Here is an 18,599-nt window from a genome sequence, read left to right as displayed (position 1 = left end):
TAAGATTTATTATTTCTTTCACATATTGGTCTTGGAGAGATTGGCAATATAACTTCATCAAATGGGGCAAACAGACTAATATAAATACAATGAAAACTACAGGATGCACGTTTCAATGCACTCCTGACAAGTAGCTTGTTTTCCATCGGTCTCCTTGATGCTTACAAAATGCACTTTTCATACAGAAAGTATAACTGAATCATAAAACTACACATTACAACGAAGGCTTGTAGTCCTACAGATCCTTGCAGGAAAGCCACCTCCACCAAAATGCAAGAGGGGTTAATTTAGAGGAAAGATGCTTAGGTTAAACATTGTGGATGTGAAATATTTTAAAGAGTTCTTCATTGTGAAATTTAACGCATCTTGCCAATTCTAAAAAAAAAGCACTTTTCCTCCCCTAAAACTGTTTTATAGCGGGCGATCCCACCAATGAAATCCTAAAAGTTGGAAACGAAATTTTTGGGAATTAAAAAAATAATGCCCATAAGCAATATAATCTATGTCTATACATATAATATAAAAATATCTCTGTCATTAAAAAGAATACAAGAACAGAACACCACTTGTTTAAATAGGATCGATTTCTCTCATCGGCAATCACTCGCTCACTCATCCTTATTTGATTACAGGCAGAAATAACCTCACACACATTGTATAGTCCATTGCACTTTGCCAGGCCGGATCATTCAAGTATCAAGACGCCCCTCCTGAGAGAAGGGCCTGCCAATTCCATGCCATGTGGGGAAGAAAGGGAGGGCAGTCACCCCGAAGTAGAGAAGAGCCAGCCACCAGCAGCACCATCACCACCAAAACTTGACGAAAGAGTGCCTTCTGTAGCTTCCATCCAGTCTTTATTCCACAAGATACTTAGGGAGGGGTGTAAAGTTTGGTCACCTGTTCCTGCCGTAGCCTAAAGCCTGAGTCCTTGGAGGGCATATGCCCGTTCCCCCTTTTCGCCATCAGGGGGCTGCAGCAACTCTTTTGATCCTCTCCAAGGTTGGGAGCACATAGATTTGCATCAAAGTGGACTCCGACTCAATCAAACTGGCCGTGAACTCCTACCCTTGGACGAAGAAAGCAAAAGAACGCCGCCTGCGCCCGTAGCCCGAGATGGTGAGCTTCCTGGGAGGAGCAGAGAGGTCCTTGGAACTGTCAGTCCACTGGTTGAGCCGCTTGACTAAGTCCTGAGTGACACATGTCGACAACTTGCAAGCCGGTTCTCTCTTCGCACGGATGCGTCTGCTCTCCAGGCTGAGATGGAGGAAAAGGAAAGTGATACAAGAAGTTGTGAGTGAAGGATGACAGAGAATCCGCAAATCCCCGGCAAGAACCCAGGGAAGTAACCAAGGTGCAGAGCAGAGCTGCAACAAACCAAGAAGGGTTCTTTACCCAAAGAGTCCAGTTTTGAGTCCTTTGGGGAATGAACACCCCCTCAGCTTTAGGCACTTTGATCTCCTTTTGGCACCTGCAGACCTGACATTTATCTTCTTAACAGAGTTCACCGCAACGTGCCAAGGAGCCCACTTTCAACTATCATGGGGAGGCATCTCTAAGGGGAGTGTGTGTGCCTCCCTTGCTCTCTGTCCAACTCTGGCTCCTTTCTTGCTCTTTCCTTTTCTTGCTCAAACCTCCCATCCTTCCATTCCCCCACCCTCCTTTGCCTGCAAATGTTCTGAGAGTCACAACATTCAGGTGAGAAGAGTTAATTACCTGGGCTGCTGCAGGATGTCTTTCACATCCTGGGTGCGGATGAAAGAAGGCACCCTTGGATCAGCCACTTGCTTTGGCAGGTTCCAATGCAAGCTTTCAGCAGCCACCTGAGCTGGCAGGTCCCGCCTGGTTCGGCTCATCAACTTTGTGATCCACCTGGATAATGAGGAAAAAGAGGAAAAAGCGATCAATGCTGAGTTATGTTGGTGGTATAGAACTAGCGAGTTGCCCTTCCTTTGAGAAAGGAGTGATCCGTTGAAGGACAGTCTGCCTTTGGCAGGAGGAATAAGAGGTGCCAAAGGGGGACCCAGAGTTCTTCTTCAAAGACCCCCCCAAACTTGGAAACAACAGCGGTGGTAAGAAGATCCCATAGGAAGACTGTCTTTCTCGATCACCAGTCTTAACCGCAATTCTAAGTGCTGTTGGTGCCTACTTACTTCCTTTTGAAGTTTGATGCAATATCCAGCTTGGTTGCGTCTACTCCGAAGAACAACACCGAACCCAGGTAGAGAAGGGTAAGCGAAAGAGCTTTCATCTTGTCTGTGGAGAGAAGGGCAAAGGGTCAACACAAGACTGATCTTCTCCAAGAGTTTCTTGGCAGCTCCCTCCTCTTCTCCTTCTCTGTCTTCTCTCATTCTCCCCATTCCTAAGTGAGTGAGGACCTTTCCAGGCAATGCTAAGAGTCTGCTTAATCATTCATTACAGCAAGATCAATACCCAGCGTCCAAGGGCTCCCATCTGACACACTTTCCGTTTGCTTAGAAAGGCTAAGGTTAAAGCCACCCCCCCTCCCAACCCCCCCAGGTAAAAGCATTTTAAAGACAGGCTCCTGTTGCCTCCTATCTCTGCTTTTTCCCTCTCCCACTTTTGCACAAGGCAAGTGAATTCTGTCCATCGCTACTTTTAGGCTCGCCTCCTCCCTTGAACTTCTAAAAGAAGCCCCGATTCTAAGGACCGGCAGCCTCTGGAGCAAGCGTCTCTCGCCCGTTTTCAGACCCGCCGCCGCCACCTGACAATCCGCGCTACACACGGTGCATACGCGCTCCAGTTGAAGGACTCCCTTTCTCCTTTATTTTCCCTCGCTCCCCCCCCCCGCCCGCGCCTTAAACTTCCCACTTCAGAAGAAGAAAATGCAGACCTGATAACGAGGATAATCCAACCGAGGGTTCCCACAAATCCTCCTGTAAGATAAATGCGGGAAAAAAATATAACCCCGACAGCTGCTCGGCTCCGCGTCTACCTCGCTTGCGCCACTGAAGTTACCACTGTCTCTCCTCCACGCTCCGCTCGCCCTTTTTATAGAGCAGCAGGAGGAAAAGGGGGGGAAGGGGCGGGGCTATTTACTAAGGTCACAGGGGGAGGGGGGGCAGGCTGTTGAAAAATAGGGAGTATTTTTATTTAACTCTATTTGAAATTAGATCTAATGGACCTGAGGAAAGTCAGGAAACTTCCAGGGCTTACCTCCTAAGGAGAGCCTTCCTAACTTTAACTATATAGGTAAATCTGGTCCGGGAAGATCAGATTCAGATCAGATTCTTTTTTTTAAAGACGATTTGGCTCCTGGAAAAGCGGCCGGGCTTATTTTTCCGCCGCGGGCCCTCCAGGACCTGGGAATCAGGATTCTAACGACCCGGGGACCGCTAACCACTCTTCCCTCTGCAGCTAGCAGGGTCCCTCTCATTTGGAAAATATTGCGGGGAGTGGCATTTGCTTATCAACCCGATGTACTCAAAAGTGGGTTGATTGTGGGCAAAGCGCTCCTTGGATGGGGTTACATTTCTTCCTGCCTGCGCCTTCACGCCAAAAGGAGAAAAGGATGTTTAGCAAAAAAAAAAAAAAAGCCCAAACCCCATTTCAAGGGAAAACCTCGCGCAACCGTGAAGGGCGCGCAGCAGTTGTTGCAACAAACCTTAAAAGCTTGGGAATTGAAAAAAGGGAAAAATAAGAAGGGCTGGGTGTGTACGTGCGCGTGTAGGCGCACATGGGTGTGAGCGTATGTATATGTGTGCATGTAGGGAAAAAAACCGTGGACCAATTTATTTGTGCTGGGCAGTTGATGCACCGCGAGGAATCCAGAGCGCATTACTCAGCTGCATGTGAGCTTTCCTTTTAACCGCTATCTCTGCACCTCCTTCGCCCGCCCGGCGGGATCTCTTTTCCAGCCGCCAGCTTACGTTCTTTCGCACACGTAGCCTGCCGGAGCAGCCTCTCCGCCAGCTGGCTCTCCTCCTGGGAACGTGCAAAGCTATGCAAATCAGAAGAGCCGGCGGCTTCTATCTGGCTCCCGTCCTTCCCTCCCTCCACCCATCCCCCGTTTTCCAGGACTTTTGCAAAGAAAAAGAACCGAAGATAGATTTAAAATTCCCGGGGACTTTTTTTCTCTCTCTGGAGATCGCTCTTGGGCTGGCTGCGAAAAAAATAGCCGCGCGCCGAGAGAAGAGCCGGTTGCCGATTTGACGCCGGGAACCGAGGTTTGCAGGCGCGAGGAAAGACCCAAGGTTGCCTTGACTGCCGAGTGGGTGACTCGGGCAGAAAAGGGAGGGCGTCCCATTGACAGCAGCCTTCGGGAAGAAATCCTGCAGCCGCAGGAATACGCTCGCACGGTATCTGCTTACCGCTCGCCGATTTAGGAATCTGGGTTCCTCCTGTAGGGGTTACTTTTGCTTGCCCCAAACTGAATCAATCCTCTCCCCCCCCTCCCCCAGTTCTGGGAATTTGCAAAACTACTCAAATGAAGTGCCTTTACTTGGAGCTTAAGAGATTGCCCGGATCGGATCATTGGAGTTTGTAAGGGGGTTGTTCTCTAGGGATTGTTTTGCTGGCCCAACGCAGCAGAAGGTAGTTTATTCAGTAGAGGTTAAATCATTCTTGCCTGTCTGCCGGCGTCAGTCAAGCCTGGGAGAGGTGACCGCATTGCAAAATTTCAAGCAGGGTTTTCTATTAACTGCAGTCTGAAGTTTTCAGGGCTGAGGCTGGTTCTAGGGAAGCAGCTTTTGAGCGTGTACATACATACACACACCTACACACACACACACACACACACACACACACCATGTAGGTATGTACGGACACACAGGTATATTAGATACACACACACACTATAGAGGAGGAGAGAGAGAGCACCTACACAGATTTGTCCCTCCCCAAATCCTGCTGTGCTGCTTCAATTGGGTGTGTATATATGTTCCAGAGTGGAATGACCGAATAACCTCAGGAGTGTATGCCATGAATATATATTCCCAGCAGGGTCACCCCAGGCGAGAAGGTCATTCCCACTGCCCAGCTAAAGCAAGCAGACATCTATATTGGGCTGCAGTGATGTAGGAAGATGCCAGAGGCAGGCAATTACTTTACTGACAATGGCAAGGGCACCGCCTTATACTGTGTGGGAGAAGACAGTGGGAAACCTAATTTTGATTAAGGAAACCATATGAATACAGATAGTTGTCAACTTACAACACTTCATTTAATTATTATTCAAAGTTACAACATCACCAAAAAAGTGACCATTTTCCACTCTGCTGTTGCAGCATCTCCATGGTCACATGATCAAAATTCAGATGCTTGGCAACTGACTCGTATTTATGATAGTTGCAGTGTCCTGGGATCATGGGATCATCTTTTGCGACCTGACAGCAAAGACAATGGCTAAACCAGACTCACTTAACAAGCGTGTTGCTAATTTAACAATTGCAACGATTCATTCAACAACTGGCAAGAAGGATTGTAAAATAGGGTAAAACTCACTTAACAAATGTCTTGCTTAGCAACATGCATTTTGGGCTCAATTGTGGTTGTGCGTTGAGGACTACCTTTTGAAGCTATAAAATGATGGATGATATCGTGCCAGATGATGGTGCCCTTAGACTGGAGAGGACTCAACATCAATGAGCACCAGTTTGGTCTAGTGGAGGCCGGGATGGGCAATTAATTTTTTCAAGGGACCACATGAGAAACTGGAACTGATGTTAATGGCCCCCATGCCTCCCCTCTCCTGACGATGCACTGATACCACACTGGACCAGACAGGGTTCGATATGACCCACAGGCTATAAAATGCCCAGGTCTGGTCTAGTAGGCACTAGGTCGGAAGCTACGAGACTATGAGTTCTAGGCTTGCCTTATGCATGAAAGATGGCAGGGACTTTGGCCAGTCACTCTTTCCCAGCCCAACCCACTTCACAAGATTCTTATTGTGAGGAAAGCAATATGAAGGAGTATTGTGGGTGCCTTGAGTTATTTATAAAATCAATATAGGATATAAATAAATATTCTACTGAGGAAGAACTGTGGTTCCTCCAGAGTACCAGTGCTGTTTATGACATGGCCAGATTAAAGTGTTTAGGATGTCTGGTTACTGATTGTGCTGTACAGAAAAAGAAAAACAAAGCTGCAAAAATAGAATCACAATAGGAACACTGGATGTAAGAAGCATGAGCATGGGAACACTCAATGTAGTGAAAGATGAAACGAACTGATAATTGACATTGCTAATTGAGATGGACTGGATACTTCCAACCAGAAGATACCACCATTTATTACTTAGGACTTGGAAAAAAAACACCGAACAGCTTTTACAATTAGGAAGAATATAATAAAAAAAGTGAACAAATAATATCAGACCACATGGAAATCTCTTTAATATGATGATCAAATTTGTGCTCTAATCACTGATACAAAAGAAGTGGAGACTGATAACTTATTCGATCAAATTCAAGTCTAGAAAACCAATTTGGGATAACATACCACAGTCTTAGGATCTAGATGAAGAATGGCAATTAGGATGAGTGACCTTTAATCATCACAACCAAACAAACCACACCTATCTAATAAAACCACTTCCAGGAATGCTGTTGCCCTGAAAGATGGCATCACCAGAATAGAATTGGGACAGGCCATGCCAGAAACTAAGACAAAGTTCTTTTAAGTAGGGAATGGCTGAGAGCCCATAATGTGACTGTGATGCTCTGAAACAAAATTAACACATAAGGTTCAAGAATGTCTTCTCAGGAAATTTCAAGGCACTTGGCATGATATTGGCGCAGCCAAATCAGAAACAGATGGTTAGCTTCCTTAGATATTGAATTATAGCATCTATCCCTTTGCAATTTTATTTTACATATACATATACATACAGACAGACAGACAGACAGACAGACAAATATCAAATTAAGATAAACTCTAATAATATCACAATCATGTGGAGCCATAGAATTGCATATGCTAACACTTTATTTAAACTAAATTTGTATATCAATGATTTCATGGCTTCTATAGATGCCATACACTAAATAAATAAATAATCATATTCAAATTGACAGAACATACGAGCAAGATGTACTGCTTGTCATTGGTGAGTGGAATGCCAAAGTTAGAAAAATGAAAGAAGTTGTAGTTGCCTTGTATTGCTAGGAAAACCAAAATGAAACAGGAACAGTGGACATTGGATTGGAAGAGATCACTCTACCTTGAAAAAAAGATTTAACAGAATGTGCAAATATTGTATAATAGTCTTCATTTCATGTTAGAAAAATAACGCTTAGAGTAATCCAACACAGTTTAGAGCTCAAATGGAAAAAGAAATGGCAAATATATACTTGATATTGATTATAGAAAGGCCTTCAATTATCTTAATCATGTCAAGCTATGGAAAATGTTCAGAAAAAATGGAACCTCAGAACATCTCATTGTTCTCATGGGAAACCAACATAAGTCAGGAAGCCACAATATGGTCAGACTATGGGTGAAACAGATTGCTCCAGGTTGGCAAAGGAATGAGACAAGCTCCTCAACTTGTATTTGTTCAACCTCAATATATATTCAGAGAAGCTGGATTGGAAGAAGATGAGAATGGTTTTAAAATTGGAGGAAGAAACATCAATAACATGTTATGCTGATAACACTGTCCCAATTGCCAACAATGCAAAGGAGCCACAAGCTATAGTAATAAAAATCAAGAAGCCCAGTGAAAAATGGAGCTAAAATTAAACATAAAGAAAACCAAAGAAGAACAAGACATGCAAAAAAAGTATGTGTGTGTTAGGGCTAGGGTTAGAACAACTAGCCAGTTGACAAAGAAGATACCAAAGGGGTAGATAGCTTCCTCTTTTTAGGATCAACTATGAACAGTAAAGAAACCAGCAATGAAGAGATACATGCAGACCAGCACTTGGTAGAGTGGAAAACAGAATCAAACACTGTAATATATGTATATACAAAGAACAGAATTGTACAAACCATGTGTGACACAAAGGCTGTGATGCTCTATGGATGTAAAAGTTGGACTTCCAGGAAGCAGATTAGGAAGAATATTGATACCTTTGAACTTTGGTATTGGAGAAGACTTACGAGAATACTGTGGACAATCAAGAGAATAAATCGAAGGATCATAACCCAGAGTTCTCACTTGAAGCACAAATGATCAGGGTCTATTGAACACATTATGCAAAGATTTCGGTCTCTGGAAAGGACTCTAATGCTGGAAGGAAAGAGAAGAAAAGGATGACCAGTTCCCCAAAGGGGACTCAGGGCGGCTCACAACTCAACCAGGGAAGGGGGATACAAACAAGAATTTAAAACGACATAAAAAAAACAATGCATGATTAAAACACAACAGTCATACCAATTCGAGACGGGGGCAACAGTTCTTTAGCCCCAGGCCTGTTGGAACAGCCAGGTTTTAAGGGCTTTGCGGAAGGCCTGGAGGGTGGTGAGGGTTTGAATCTCCACGGGGAGTTCGTTCCAGAGGGTCGGAGCAGCCACAGAGAAGGCTCTCCTCCAAGTAGTCGCCAGTCGACACTGGCTGGCGGATGGAATTCGGAGGAGGCCTAATCTGTGGGATCTAATCGGTCTAGTGGAGGTAATTGGCAGCAGGCGGTCTCCATTTGAGGACTCCAATGATTAGATGGAAAAATAGCTAATCCTTAGTTTGAAGATGCACTTTGTGACTGAACAAGATAAATGTTACTTCCAGTGAGAAAATCCCTGGCAGTATCAGGCACTCTAGTATTATTGTAACTAGGCAGATGTAGATTCGATTCTTACAGAAGCAGAATATTTGCAGTTTTTAAGGGGAAACCCCCAACTTCCCGTTAAGAAGTATGTTCCTCTAAATCCAGGAAAGTACCTATGAATTTCTGGACCGAAACTATAATGAAATATCCCCACTGTTTCCAATAAATAGGAACTATCCAGATAAATTAAAGAATTGTACAAATTATTGATGCTATTTTCAGTGCATCCAGCAGAACACACTTGGCAGATTTCAGATATTTTAAATTTAACTTAATTTGGAACTATAACTGCTACACTTTTCCCATTTCTGAATGTTTATTCTGGACTTAGACTTTAGTTGGTATTTTTGTACAATCTAAAATGTGGGGAAAGTGGGAAAAGAAGGAAATAAGCAGGAAAGGTAGGTGAGACAACGTGACATTTCTGCCTCTGGTGGAACATTGATCAGCTTGTAAAAGTGCAGGATTATAAAACCTTAATTAACTTTTATGACAAAGCAGTGTTGGTTTGCTTTACATCAGAGGAAAGCAATTGTTTGCTTACCAGAAACTACACTTAATGTGGGTGTGGGCAGGTGTGCCACATCACACGTAGGGATAAAAGGAAGAGAAATGATATTGTCAAGTAGATAAAGTTAGAATTCTCTGTCCAGGAATACCCCCTTTTTAAGAGGATGTTTTAACCATCGGTTATCTGCCCTTGTGACCTCTAGACTGGACTACTGCAACGTGCTCTACATGGGGCAGCCCTTGAAGAGCATTCGGAGACTTCAGCTTGTCCAGAATGCAGCCGCGCGAGTGATCGTGGGTGCACCTCGGTTCACCCACGTAACACCTATCCTCCGCGAGCTGCACTGGCTGCCTATGGGTCTTCGGATACTCTTCAAGGCGCTAGTCGTCACTTATAAAGCCCTTCATGGTATTGGACCTGGGTACTTGAGAGACCGCCTGCTGCCAATCACCTCCAATAGACCGATCAGATCCCACAGATTAGGCCTCCTCCGAATTCCATCTGCCGGCCAATGCCGACTGGCGACTACCCGGAGGAGAGCCTTCTCTGTGGCTGCTCCGACCCTCTGGAACGAACTCCCCGTGGAGATTCAAACCCTCACCACCCTCCAGGCCTTCCGCAAAGCCCTTAAAACCTGGCTATTCCGGCAGGCCTGGGGCTAAAGAGCTTCTGCCCCTCTTCTCGAATGGTATGGTTGTTGTGTGTTTTAAATTGTGTATTGTTTGTTTGTCTTTTTATCCCCTGTTTGTACCTCCTTTCCTTGACCGAGTTGTGAGCCGCCCTGAGTCCCCTTCGGGGAAAAGGGCGGCATATAAATGAAATAAATCCTAATCCTAATTTCTTTTAACTATATTAAAAATCAAAACAACAATTAACATTTGCTATTTTACATTTCTACGCAGCCTTATTCAAAGATGTACAGGGCAGTGCATATGATTCTGCCTTCTTACAGTCACAATTATTTTGTGAAGTAGTTTCTGCTTCAAATTGATGATTGATCCAAAGATACCCAATGGAATTAATGAATGGAATTCCTAACCTGATAGTATCCCCTGGTGTGTTGGAGCTGTGCAAGGGTGGGCTTCAAACATTTTAGCGAGGGGTTCTCTGCCCGATTACTGGGTGGGTGTGACCATGGTGGGTGTGGCCTAGTCAGCCTCCTGCACCACAGGGGGGGGCATTTTTGCCCTCCTGGGGCTCTTGAACCTCAGGGGGGGTGAAAACAGCTTCCCCAGGCTCTGGAGGCCCTGTGGAGGCCAGAAATGGGCCCATTTCTGGCCTTCCTGAACTTCCAGGAGGCCCGTTTTTGTCTTCCCCAAGCCTCTGCTTGCACTATGCACTTATCTGCATCCAAAATGGGCCGCATGGATGAAGCCAGCCAGCAGTGGGATTTGGGGGTTCTCTGAACTGCACAGAATCTTAGCTAGAGATTCTCGCAAATGCTTGCGAACCCCCAACCTCTACCAGAATTTTAACCAGCATCTAGAACGACCTAGTTCCATTTTTTTCCTCATTCAATCATGTCCAGTTCTCAGAACTGGCTGGCAAAAGTCCCTGAAGTTTCCTTGACAAGGTTTTTTAGAAGTGATTTCCATTGTCTCCTGCCAAAGACTAAAAGGAACCAACTGGCCCAACATCCCTCAACTGGCTTTGTGCCCAAAGTGGGACGAGGACTCATGTTCTCCTAGTTTCTAGCCTGATGCCTTAACCATTACATCAAACTGGATCTCGGCTCCATATTAAATACTAATATATCAAACAGGACTTGAAAGTAAGCATACATAGATGTAATTGGTCCAAGTCACTGTGTGTTGTGTGCAACCCTATTTAGCCAACCTTGGCTGACCTTAGAAAAGCTAAGCAGAGGTTGGACATGGTTAATGCTTATGAAGTGTTAAGCTACATTGGTAGATTAAAAATATTTTAGAAAAAGGCAGTAGGAAACCATATTTCTATTACCTCAATAAACTTTAAAGATGATATTGTCATTTTAGCTACCTGTTATATCCCAGGCTGTGTAGAGGTTTTCTGATAGTTACCGTTTCCTCTTTTTTTGCTGTGCCATTATAAGCCTTTGTACTATTTGGATTGCACACTGCACACTGCACACTGAATCATGTAAGCTAAGTATATTATAGTCCTCTTCTGTTGGGACAACTACTGTATATTAAAATGATTTTTTCATAGTTCTGTATAGTTGTGCCAACAAAGAAAATTGGGTTAATAAAAAAAAACCCCATAAATTTTATATATATATATATGCTGTTGGTCATGCATGCCCAATCAAAATATTTAAGTGTCCATAGAACCTTAGTAGGTGTCATCTTCATTAGGTAGACCAGGTCAGGAAATTAACTCTGGGTAAAGCTAAATCTATTCTGAATAAAATTAATTATAACAAAAGAATCTTATAAGTCTGATTGTTCTGTACATTATCCTTCTTTTTATACTCTAGAGAATTAAGGATTAGTGTTAGCATTTAACATTTCAAAATGTTATTTTGTGGGTCTGGACTTGAAAAGACACAAGACTTGAAAAGATGTTCAGTCCCTTTTGCCTAAAAAATTATTCCTTGCATATCTTCACCAATCTAATCTTTCTTACCGCCTAAAGTACGCTAACAGTCTAACCATTCAGACTAAATTACTGGTTTACATACATTTATCACACAAATGATGCAGAAGTAGCTCAGAGGAAAACTAAAACTTGTCATTGTAATTCTTACTATTGAGTACAGTGCTTGGCTGCAGAGAAATCAGTCACCAAAATAATACGAGTTAGACTGGATGGAAAACTCTTTTAATACGATGATTGGTAAATCTGTGCTTCAACAATTGATACAGAAAAAAAGGAGATTGATGACTACTGTGATCAAATTCAATATGAAATCGATAGAACATGCAAGGAAGATGTGCTGCTTGTCATTGATGACAAAGTTAGAAAAATGAAAGAAGGAAATATAGTTGGCTTGTAAGGCTTAGGAAACCAAAATAAAACAGGAGACTGACTTAACAAATTCTATCCCACCATTCTTCCAGCAATTTCTTCATAGCTAGCACTGACTTCAAAGAACTAAAACAATGCCTCAATACAATGACGTCACCAGATGGATATATAAAAGTTAACATGTGGTAAGATGGGCAGCCAATAAATTTAATAAACAAACATAAAAATAAAATTACTATATTATTGCTAAAAGGAGGTGGAGTAGCTCAAATAGAGTATCAAATACATGACTGGTGTTAACTATGTAATTCTTAATACAAAATATTGTTTTGTTTTTACTTATACGGAAGAAAATGCTTTCTCCACAATCAGCCACCAAACATTTCGTAAATTTTATGAGTTAATTTGAAAGTTTATTGGGATGGCAACAGCATTTGTTGGTCAATAGAGGAGAGGAGTAAGAAGAACGTTATAAATAAAAGTTCTTTCTTAAACCTCATGGAGATAAAAGGAAAGAGGAGCATATTTTGGATTCCCTTAAATTAATTTTTTTTTAAAAAATGGGGTAATATTTTTCAGCTGAGCTAAGAATTATGAGACACTGTTTAGTTCTTGACAGATTTTGTATTTTGATCAATGGGCATTGTCAAACTCTCTTAAAGAGATGCCTTATTAACACTAACCACTACTCTCCCTGCCATAGTCTTCAAATTAGAACCAGAGGATTTGCCAGCTCTACAGAGAGAGTGTGGGGCTGGGGCAGTGGTGCAATTCAGCCGGTGGGTGCACACACATTTGCGTAGTGAAGGTAAGTTGATTTCACCCCTGGGCTGGGGGTACATCAAGAGAGAGGAGGAGTTTACTAATTTTTATGATATCAATGAACAAAAACCATTGGATGTAACTTCCAATACTAGTTTAGTACATGTTTAGTTTCTTTTAAACATGTTTCTTTTAAAAACGAATAGTGAACTTATGAAAGAAGTCCTATTTTTTGAAAAAATCCTACTTTTTCAAATTCTGCTGAAATGTGGAGAACTGGAATTTTTACCAATATAATTTCCATTTTTTCTGGGTTCAGTATCACTTTGTTTGGTCAAGACCCAGGAAATAATTACTTCTGGGGAATGGTCATTGTGGTATCTAAAAATAACTGAGAATTTTTGTCCTCTCATGCCCATAGAAGCCTTGGCTAAAACATGATTTGTTCATTTTTGGTTGGGTTCATTGGGTAAAAAAGCTAAAAGTTATAGCTTAGTAAAAAGCATACAGGATTTTAAAACTCTTGTTTATCATGATGTATGAATGTAAATGAAGCTCAAGAACTTTGGTCATGTAACAAAAGAGAGAACTCATTGGAAAAAACCTCAGTGTTCTGAAAGATTGAAGGCAAAAGGAGAAGGCGATGGCAGAGGATGAGATGGTTAGAGTGTCATTGATGCAATGAACATGAATTTGAGCAAACTGGGAGATAGTGGAAGATTGGGGAGTTTGGGATGTTATGGTCCATGGCAGTGGTGGGTTCCTACTGGTTCAGACTGGTTCAGCCAAGCTGGTTGTGGTTTGGCGGCCTGGGTCTCTGGAACCGCCAGCCTGCCACACCCCTGACCCGGTTTTCCTACAGCGGCACCATCTTGATTTTTGGTTCTATGCATGAACAGAACAATTTTCATTGCACAAATGTAATTTTTTTTAAAAAAATTAACATTTTGCTCATGCACATACCTTTTTATGTGCAAATGTGCACGTGCATGGAGTGCGCACAAAATTTCTGTGTGCACCGAACTGACAGTAATGCTCACAGCAACCTACCCCGGTCCATGGGATTGCAATTGTGAAGAGTCAGACATTACTTAGTGACTGAACAAGTGAATATAAACAATATCACTAAGATAGTTGACTATAAGAAAGGAGAAAAAGAGGACGTTTCTGGAGCTGGGATCGTGGGGAGCAGGTAAGGAAGAGAAAAGCAAGGAAAATGTTAATTCTTCCTGTTGCTGCAGCCAGTATGGAACTGCAGGTCTGAAGTCCAAGACCATAAAGACCAGAATTCCAAATCCATAGATTGATAAGTAAGGAGATGATGATGAATGGGATGTGATCAGTTTTTCAGCCAGGCATAATGTGGTTATTAATGCTATTTTATCATGTATCTATGTTCAGGGACATATATTCTATTCAGAAGTGAAGTTTATTTTCAAAGCAATGCGTTTCTTGCTAAGACAACTGAAGCAAATTTTATTTTATTCCTGTAGTCAGAATGGTGCCATTTTTTCCAGTGAGTTGAAAATGTGAAACTGGGTATACATAACTACTGTAAAGGAATGTAGATGCAAAATACCAACAATGTGTTCTTTACAAGGCTGTTAAAAGGTCTAATATTAGTTGTATCCTGCTAGTTTTGAGTTGAAAAGATATTTCATCTTCTGAAAAATAATAGGAAGTTGGTAAATTGCATAGGTTTTGGTACATTCCATAGATGTATTAAATGAAGGACTTTATTATGAGCCATTTGACCTTGCTAAATCTTTACTCTCCCATTCCGCCTGACATGGTCAGATGCTAAATGTGATAAATATGCATTACCTACTTAAGTGCCACTTGCATTTTCCATTCTATTACAGTGTGTCCTTGCTATGCCAGTTTGGGGAAAAAATTCCCACATAGTGCCCACATTTTAACGGAGGAGAAAATGTTCATTGTCTTCTTTGCTGGGAAACTGTATTGTATAATTTGTAATTTGTGTTACTCAATCCTTTCTGTTTCAACCAAATGATAATTACAGATTGCTCTGTGGTAATTGTTGAACTTAGAGTCTTTAAGTTCCCCACTAAAAAATTTTTAGCCCTTAAACCCCATAAAAATAAATAAATCACATGGCTGGAAAAACCTCCTCTTCTTTTTTTTACTATCTGTAGGCAAAAACAGATTGCAATGATGCACACATATTATAAACACTTATAAATATATGCCTTCCAAAGATTACATTAGGCAAAATCAGTACTTTTGTATTAATAGTTCTAAGTTCATAATGATCTGATTTAAAAAATGAGTATGTTCCAGACACATCCATATAAATATTATTTCGAGATCTTGTATAAGTGTGTTTCCACAAAGTTTTGTAAAACTTTAATTCATGGGAGTAGTCATTTGTAATTTCAACTAATGTATACAATATATGTATTGGCACTGTGACATACCATAGACACATTACAAATGTCAGTACAAATCTTTAAACCCAAGATGAAAAGATCTGAGTTTTACCTAGATACTCTAAATACTGCTTGCTTTTCTATGAAAGTCCATGGTGGTGCACTGGTTAGAATGCAGTATTGCGAGCTAACTCTGTCCGCAGCCTAGAGCTCGATCTTGACTGTCTCAAGGTTGACTGAACCTTCCATCCTTAAGAGGTCAGTAAAATGAGGACCCAAAATATTTGGGGGCAATATGCTGACACTGTAAACCGCCCAAAAAGTACTATAAAGCCCTATGGAGCAGTATATCAGTGCTTAAGTGCTACAGCTATTGCTATTTAAACTATTTTAAATACTTTCAGTTTGGTTTATTCTGGTTAGTTTCGGTCATGTTCCCAACCCCTTGGCCGTGTCCTATTTGAAAGCAGGCTGGCATGTTATGACCCAGCTCCCCAAACACAAAAAACCCTCTTTATATAAATCAATGATTCCTATATTAGGAGCACCAGCAGCCCTGGCAAAAAGTTTCTCTCTCAATGCAGGCTAATAAGTCTCTCTGGTAGGGAGATGAATTGTCGTCTGCCACATCTATTCATCTCTGCCCCCTGCTTTTTATCCCCAGAGCTAGGGTGGGGCTTCGCTAGCAGCGGTGACTCTTTCGTCCCAAGGATCGGCCCACAGATTTCCACTGCTTTCCCCTCCTCTGCCTTCTGCACATGCACTGGACCCAGGTATTCCTCCTCCTCATCAGCCATCTTGAAACCTGGAGGCTGTTGACTCTTCATCTGAGGGCTGATGGACAGCCCAGTCTCTGTCTCTGTCTGTCTCTCTCTCTCTCTTACAGCTCCATTCCGTCTTCCTCCTTGGAGCTCTCAGGTTACCTTGATGCTGACCCTGACTCCCATGCCTCTTCCTCCTGATTTGGCTGCTAGAGGGGCCGGCAGCTGACAAGCCACAACACCGTATGAGCAGTGTGCTCTCGTGACGCTCTCATGCAAATGGATCTGTATGCGTGCTTGGCCAGCTGATAGCACGGGCCCGGTTCCCCTCTCTCCCCCCACAGCTGGGCCCCCAAGCTGCAAAGGTTGGCACTTGCTGCTTTAGATAATGCCAGTTATCTACAACGGTGAATGGTGTTTTAAAATACTTTAAGGAATATGCGCATCTATATTTCTTGTTCCTTATATCAAATAGAACAATGCAACTGAAAATCTTAAAAATATGAAGATAATTTGGGATTAGAATATGATAAGCCTTTATTGTAAGATTTTTTATAAACATTAATTTCTGTAAACATACAAGTGTGTTCTGTATGTTCTCTTTACACTGCATGCATCTCTATAAACTTCAAAGGCACAATTGCTTTGTAGAAGTAGTCCACAACTTACAACAGTTCAATAGTGACTGTTTAAAGTTACAGCAATGCTGAAAAAAGTGACATGACCCTTTTGCAATTGTTGCAGCATCTCCATATTCCCATGAATAAAATTCAGATACTTGGCAACTGACTCAAATTTATGATCGTTGTAGTGTCCTGGGATTATATGATCCCCGTTTGTGACCTTCTAACAAGCAAAGTCAATAGGGAAACCAGATGACCTTAACAACCAGATTACTAACTTATGAACTGCAGTGATTCACTTAATAACTGTGGCAAGAAAGGTCGTAAAACGGGCAAAACTCACTTAACAAATATTTCACTTAGCAACAGAAATTTTGGGCTCAATTGTGTCATTTGCAATTGAAAATGACATAGGAACAATAATAACCTCCAAATGCAACTCTATGGAATTCATCCTTTAAATCCTTCTGGTCCTTAACTCCCAGTACATACCAGTTGATGATATAATTTCATCCAGCCATTCTTAAAAAGGACCATCACAGTCTTCTTAAGGAATTTCCCCCAAAAAGGGATCTTCAATTCTATAAAGTTTTTATTTTTCTGCCATGTTACTTTTAACTCTACCTACTATTCTAGAGTCTTGACTATATTGTCTTTTAATATCTTTATTGCCTTACTTTTTTACCTTGTAGTCTACTGACTTCTTGTCTGTATGATTGTATTTCTTTCATCAAACAAACATCTTAATTCTACCCATCTTTAAAATTTCTTTTCTATGCTTGGGAAGGCTGTGAGTTGTTAGTTATGGTTATTTCTGTCTAGTGGATAATAAAATCCCATTCATAAATTTCAAATCTTTCTATCTTTCTGTCTGTCTGTCTGTCTTTCTGTCTATCATCTATCTATCTATCTATCTATCTATCTATCTATCTATCTATCTATCTATCTATCTATCTATCTATCTACCTACCTACCTACCTACCTACCTACCTACCTACCTACCTACCTACCTACCTATGATTCCTTATTAGTCATGTCTTCATCCAAATTCAAGACAATGAACTTCCTTAAAGACCTGTTGTAAGATGGAAACTATCATTAGGAAAGTTTGATTGAAAAAAAGCTTGAAACTATATTATTGTGGCATATTTTGCAGTGAACTGACACTTTTAAATGTATTAATTAAATAGCATAGCCCAAAAATAATAATAAAAAGAATAAAAATAAAGCTTTAGGTGAAAATAAAGGGGTGGAGGCATAGGAGACATTGTAAACCTTTTCAGAAGTAAAAGTAGGAGAATTTGAGGGCATTTGGATGTTTATTATTCCTAATGGTATAAATTAGACAATTTCTAAAATGGTATAGGGTCTCCTGCTTGAGCAGGGGGTTGGACTAGAAGACCTCCAAGGTCTTCTAGTCCAACCCCCCAGAGCTGTGTTGGAGCTGTCCAACACAGCTCTGTTCTGATTGATTGATTGATTGATTGAAAACCAATATGGGATTTTTAAAAAGCAAAATAGTTACTAGCACCAGTTATTGGGATATCAATAGTAAGATGCTATGTAAGAAAGAATAGGCGTCTGTGTTATTTTCTTCAGGTGAGGCTAAAGTCACCTTCAAATCAAGCTAATCTTCTGCTGACTTTCTGGATACATTAGTGCATGTTTCTTGTCAATAATATGGAAATGATTTTGCATTGCTTTCTTCTGGGTTAATTCTTTTCCTCACCAGACTGGCGTACACCTTTGATAGCCTCACTTCCAAGAATGACGCTGAAGTGTGGAAAAACAATTTCACCTGTTGAGAAGCCACTTCCTAAGCAGTTTTTTTCCTGCTCTCATTTAGCATGTCCGTTCTGCCCCTTTTCTCTTTCTGCTCT

The 18,599-nt window shown here is 41.6% G+C and overlaps 1 protein-coding gene across 1 annotated transcript; it reads right to left on the bottom strand.

The window, feature by feature from the left end:
- Positions 1-267: 267 nt before the first annotated feature.
- On the bottom strand, positions 268-2,977 carry ADM (adrenomedullin). The gene is made up of 4 exons (XM_014051682.2): positions 2,852-2,977; positions 2,151-2,253; positions 1,714-1,869; positions 268-1,254 (listed from the first exon to the last, which is right to left on the bottom strand). Exons 2-4 carry the CDS (start codon positions 2,246-2,248, stop codon positions 1,062-1,064), a joined length of 447 nt encoding a protein of 148 aa, XP_013907157.2. The 5' UTR covers positions 2,249-2,253; positions 2,852-2,977; the 3' UTR covers positions 268-1,061.
- Positions 2,978-18,599: the final 15,622 nt, after the last annotated feature.

The sequence above is a fragment of the Thamnophis sirtalis genome, unplaced genomic scaffold, assembly GCF_051295495.1.
Source record: "Thamnophis sirtalis isolate CommonGarterSnake01/CBP01778 unplaced genomic scaffold, rThaSir2_p1.2 scaffold_1, whole genome shotgun sequence".
Classification (NCBI taxonomy): domain Eukaryota; kingdom Metazoa; phylum Chordata; class Lepidosauria; order Squamata; family Natricidae; genus Thamnophis; species Thamnophis sirtalis.
This window is presented reverse-complemented; position numbering and strand designations above follow the sequence as displayed.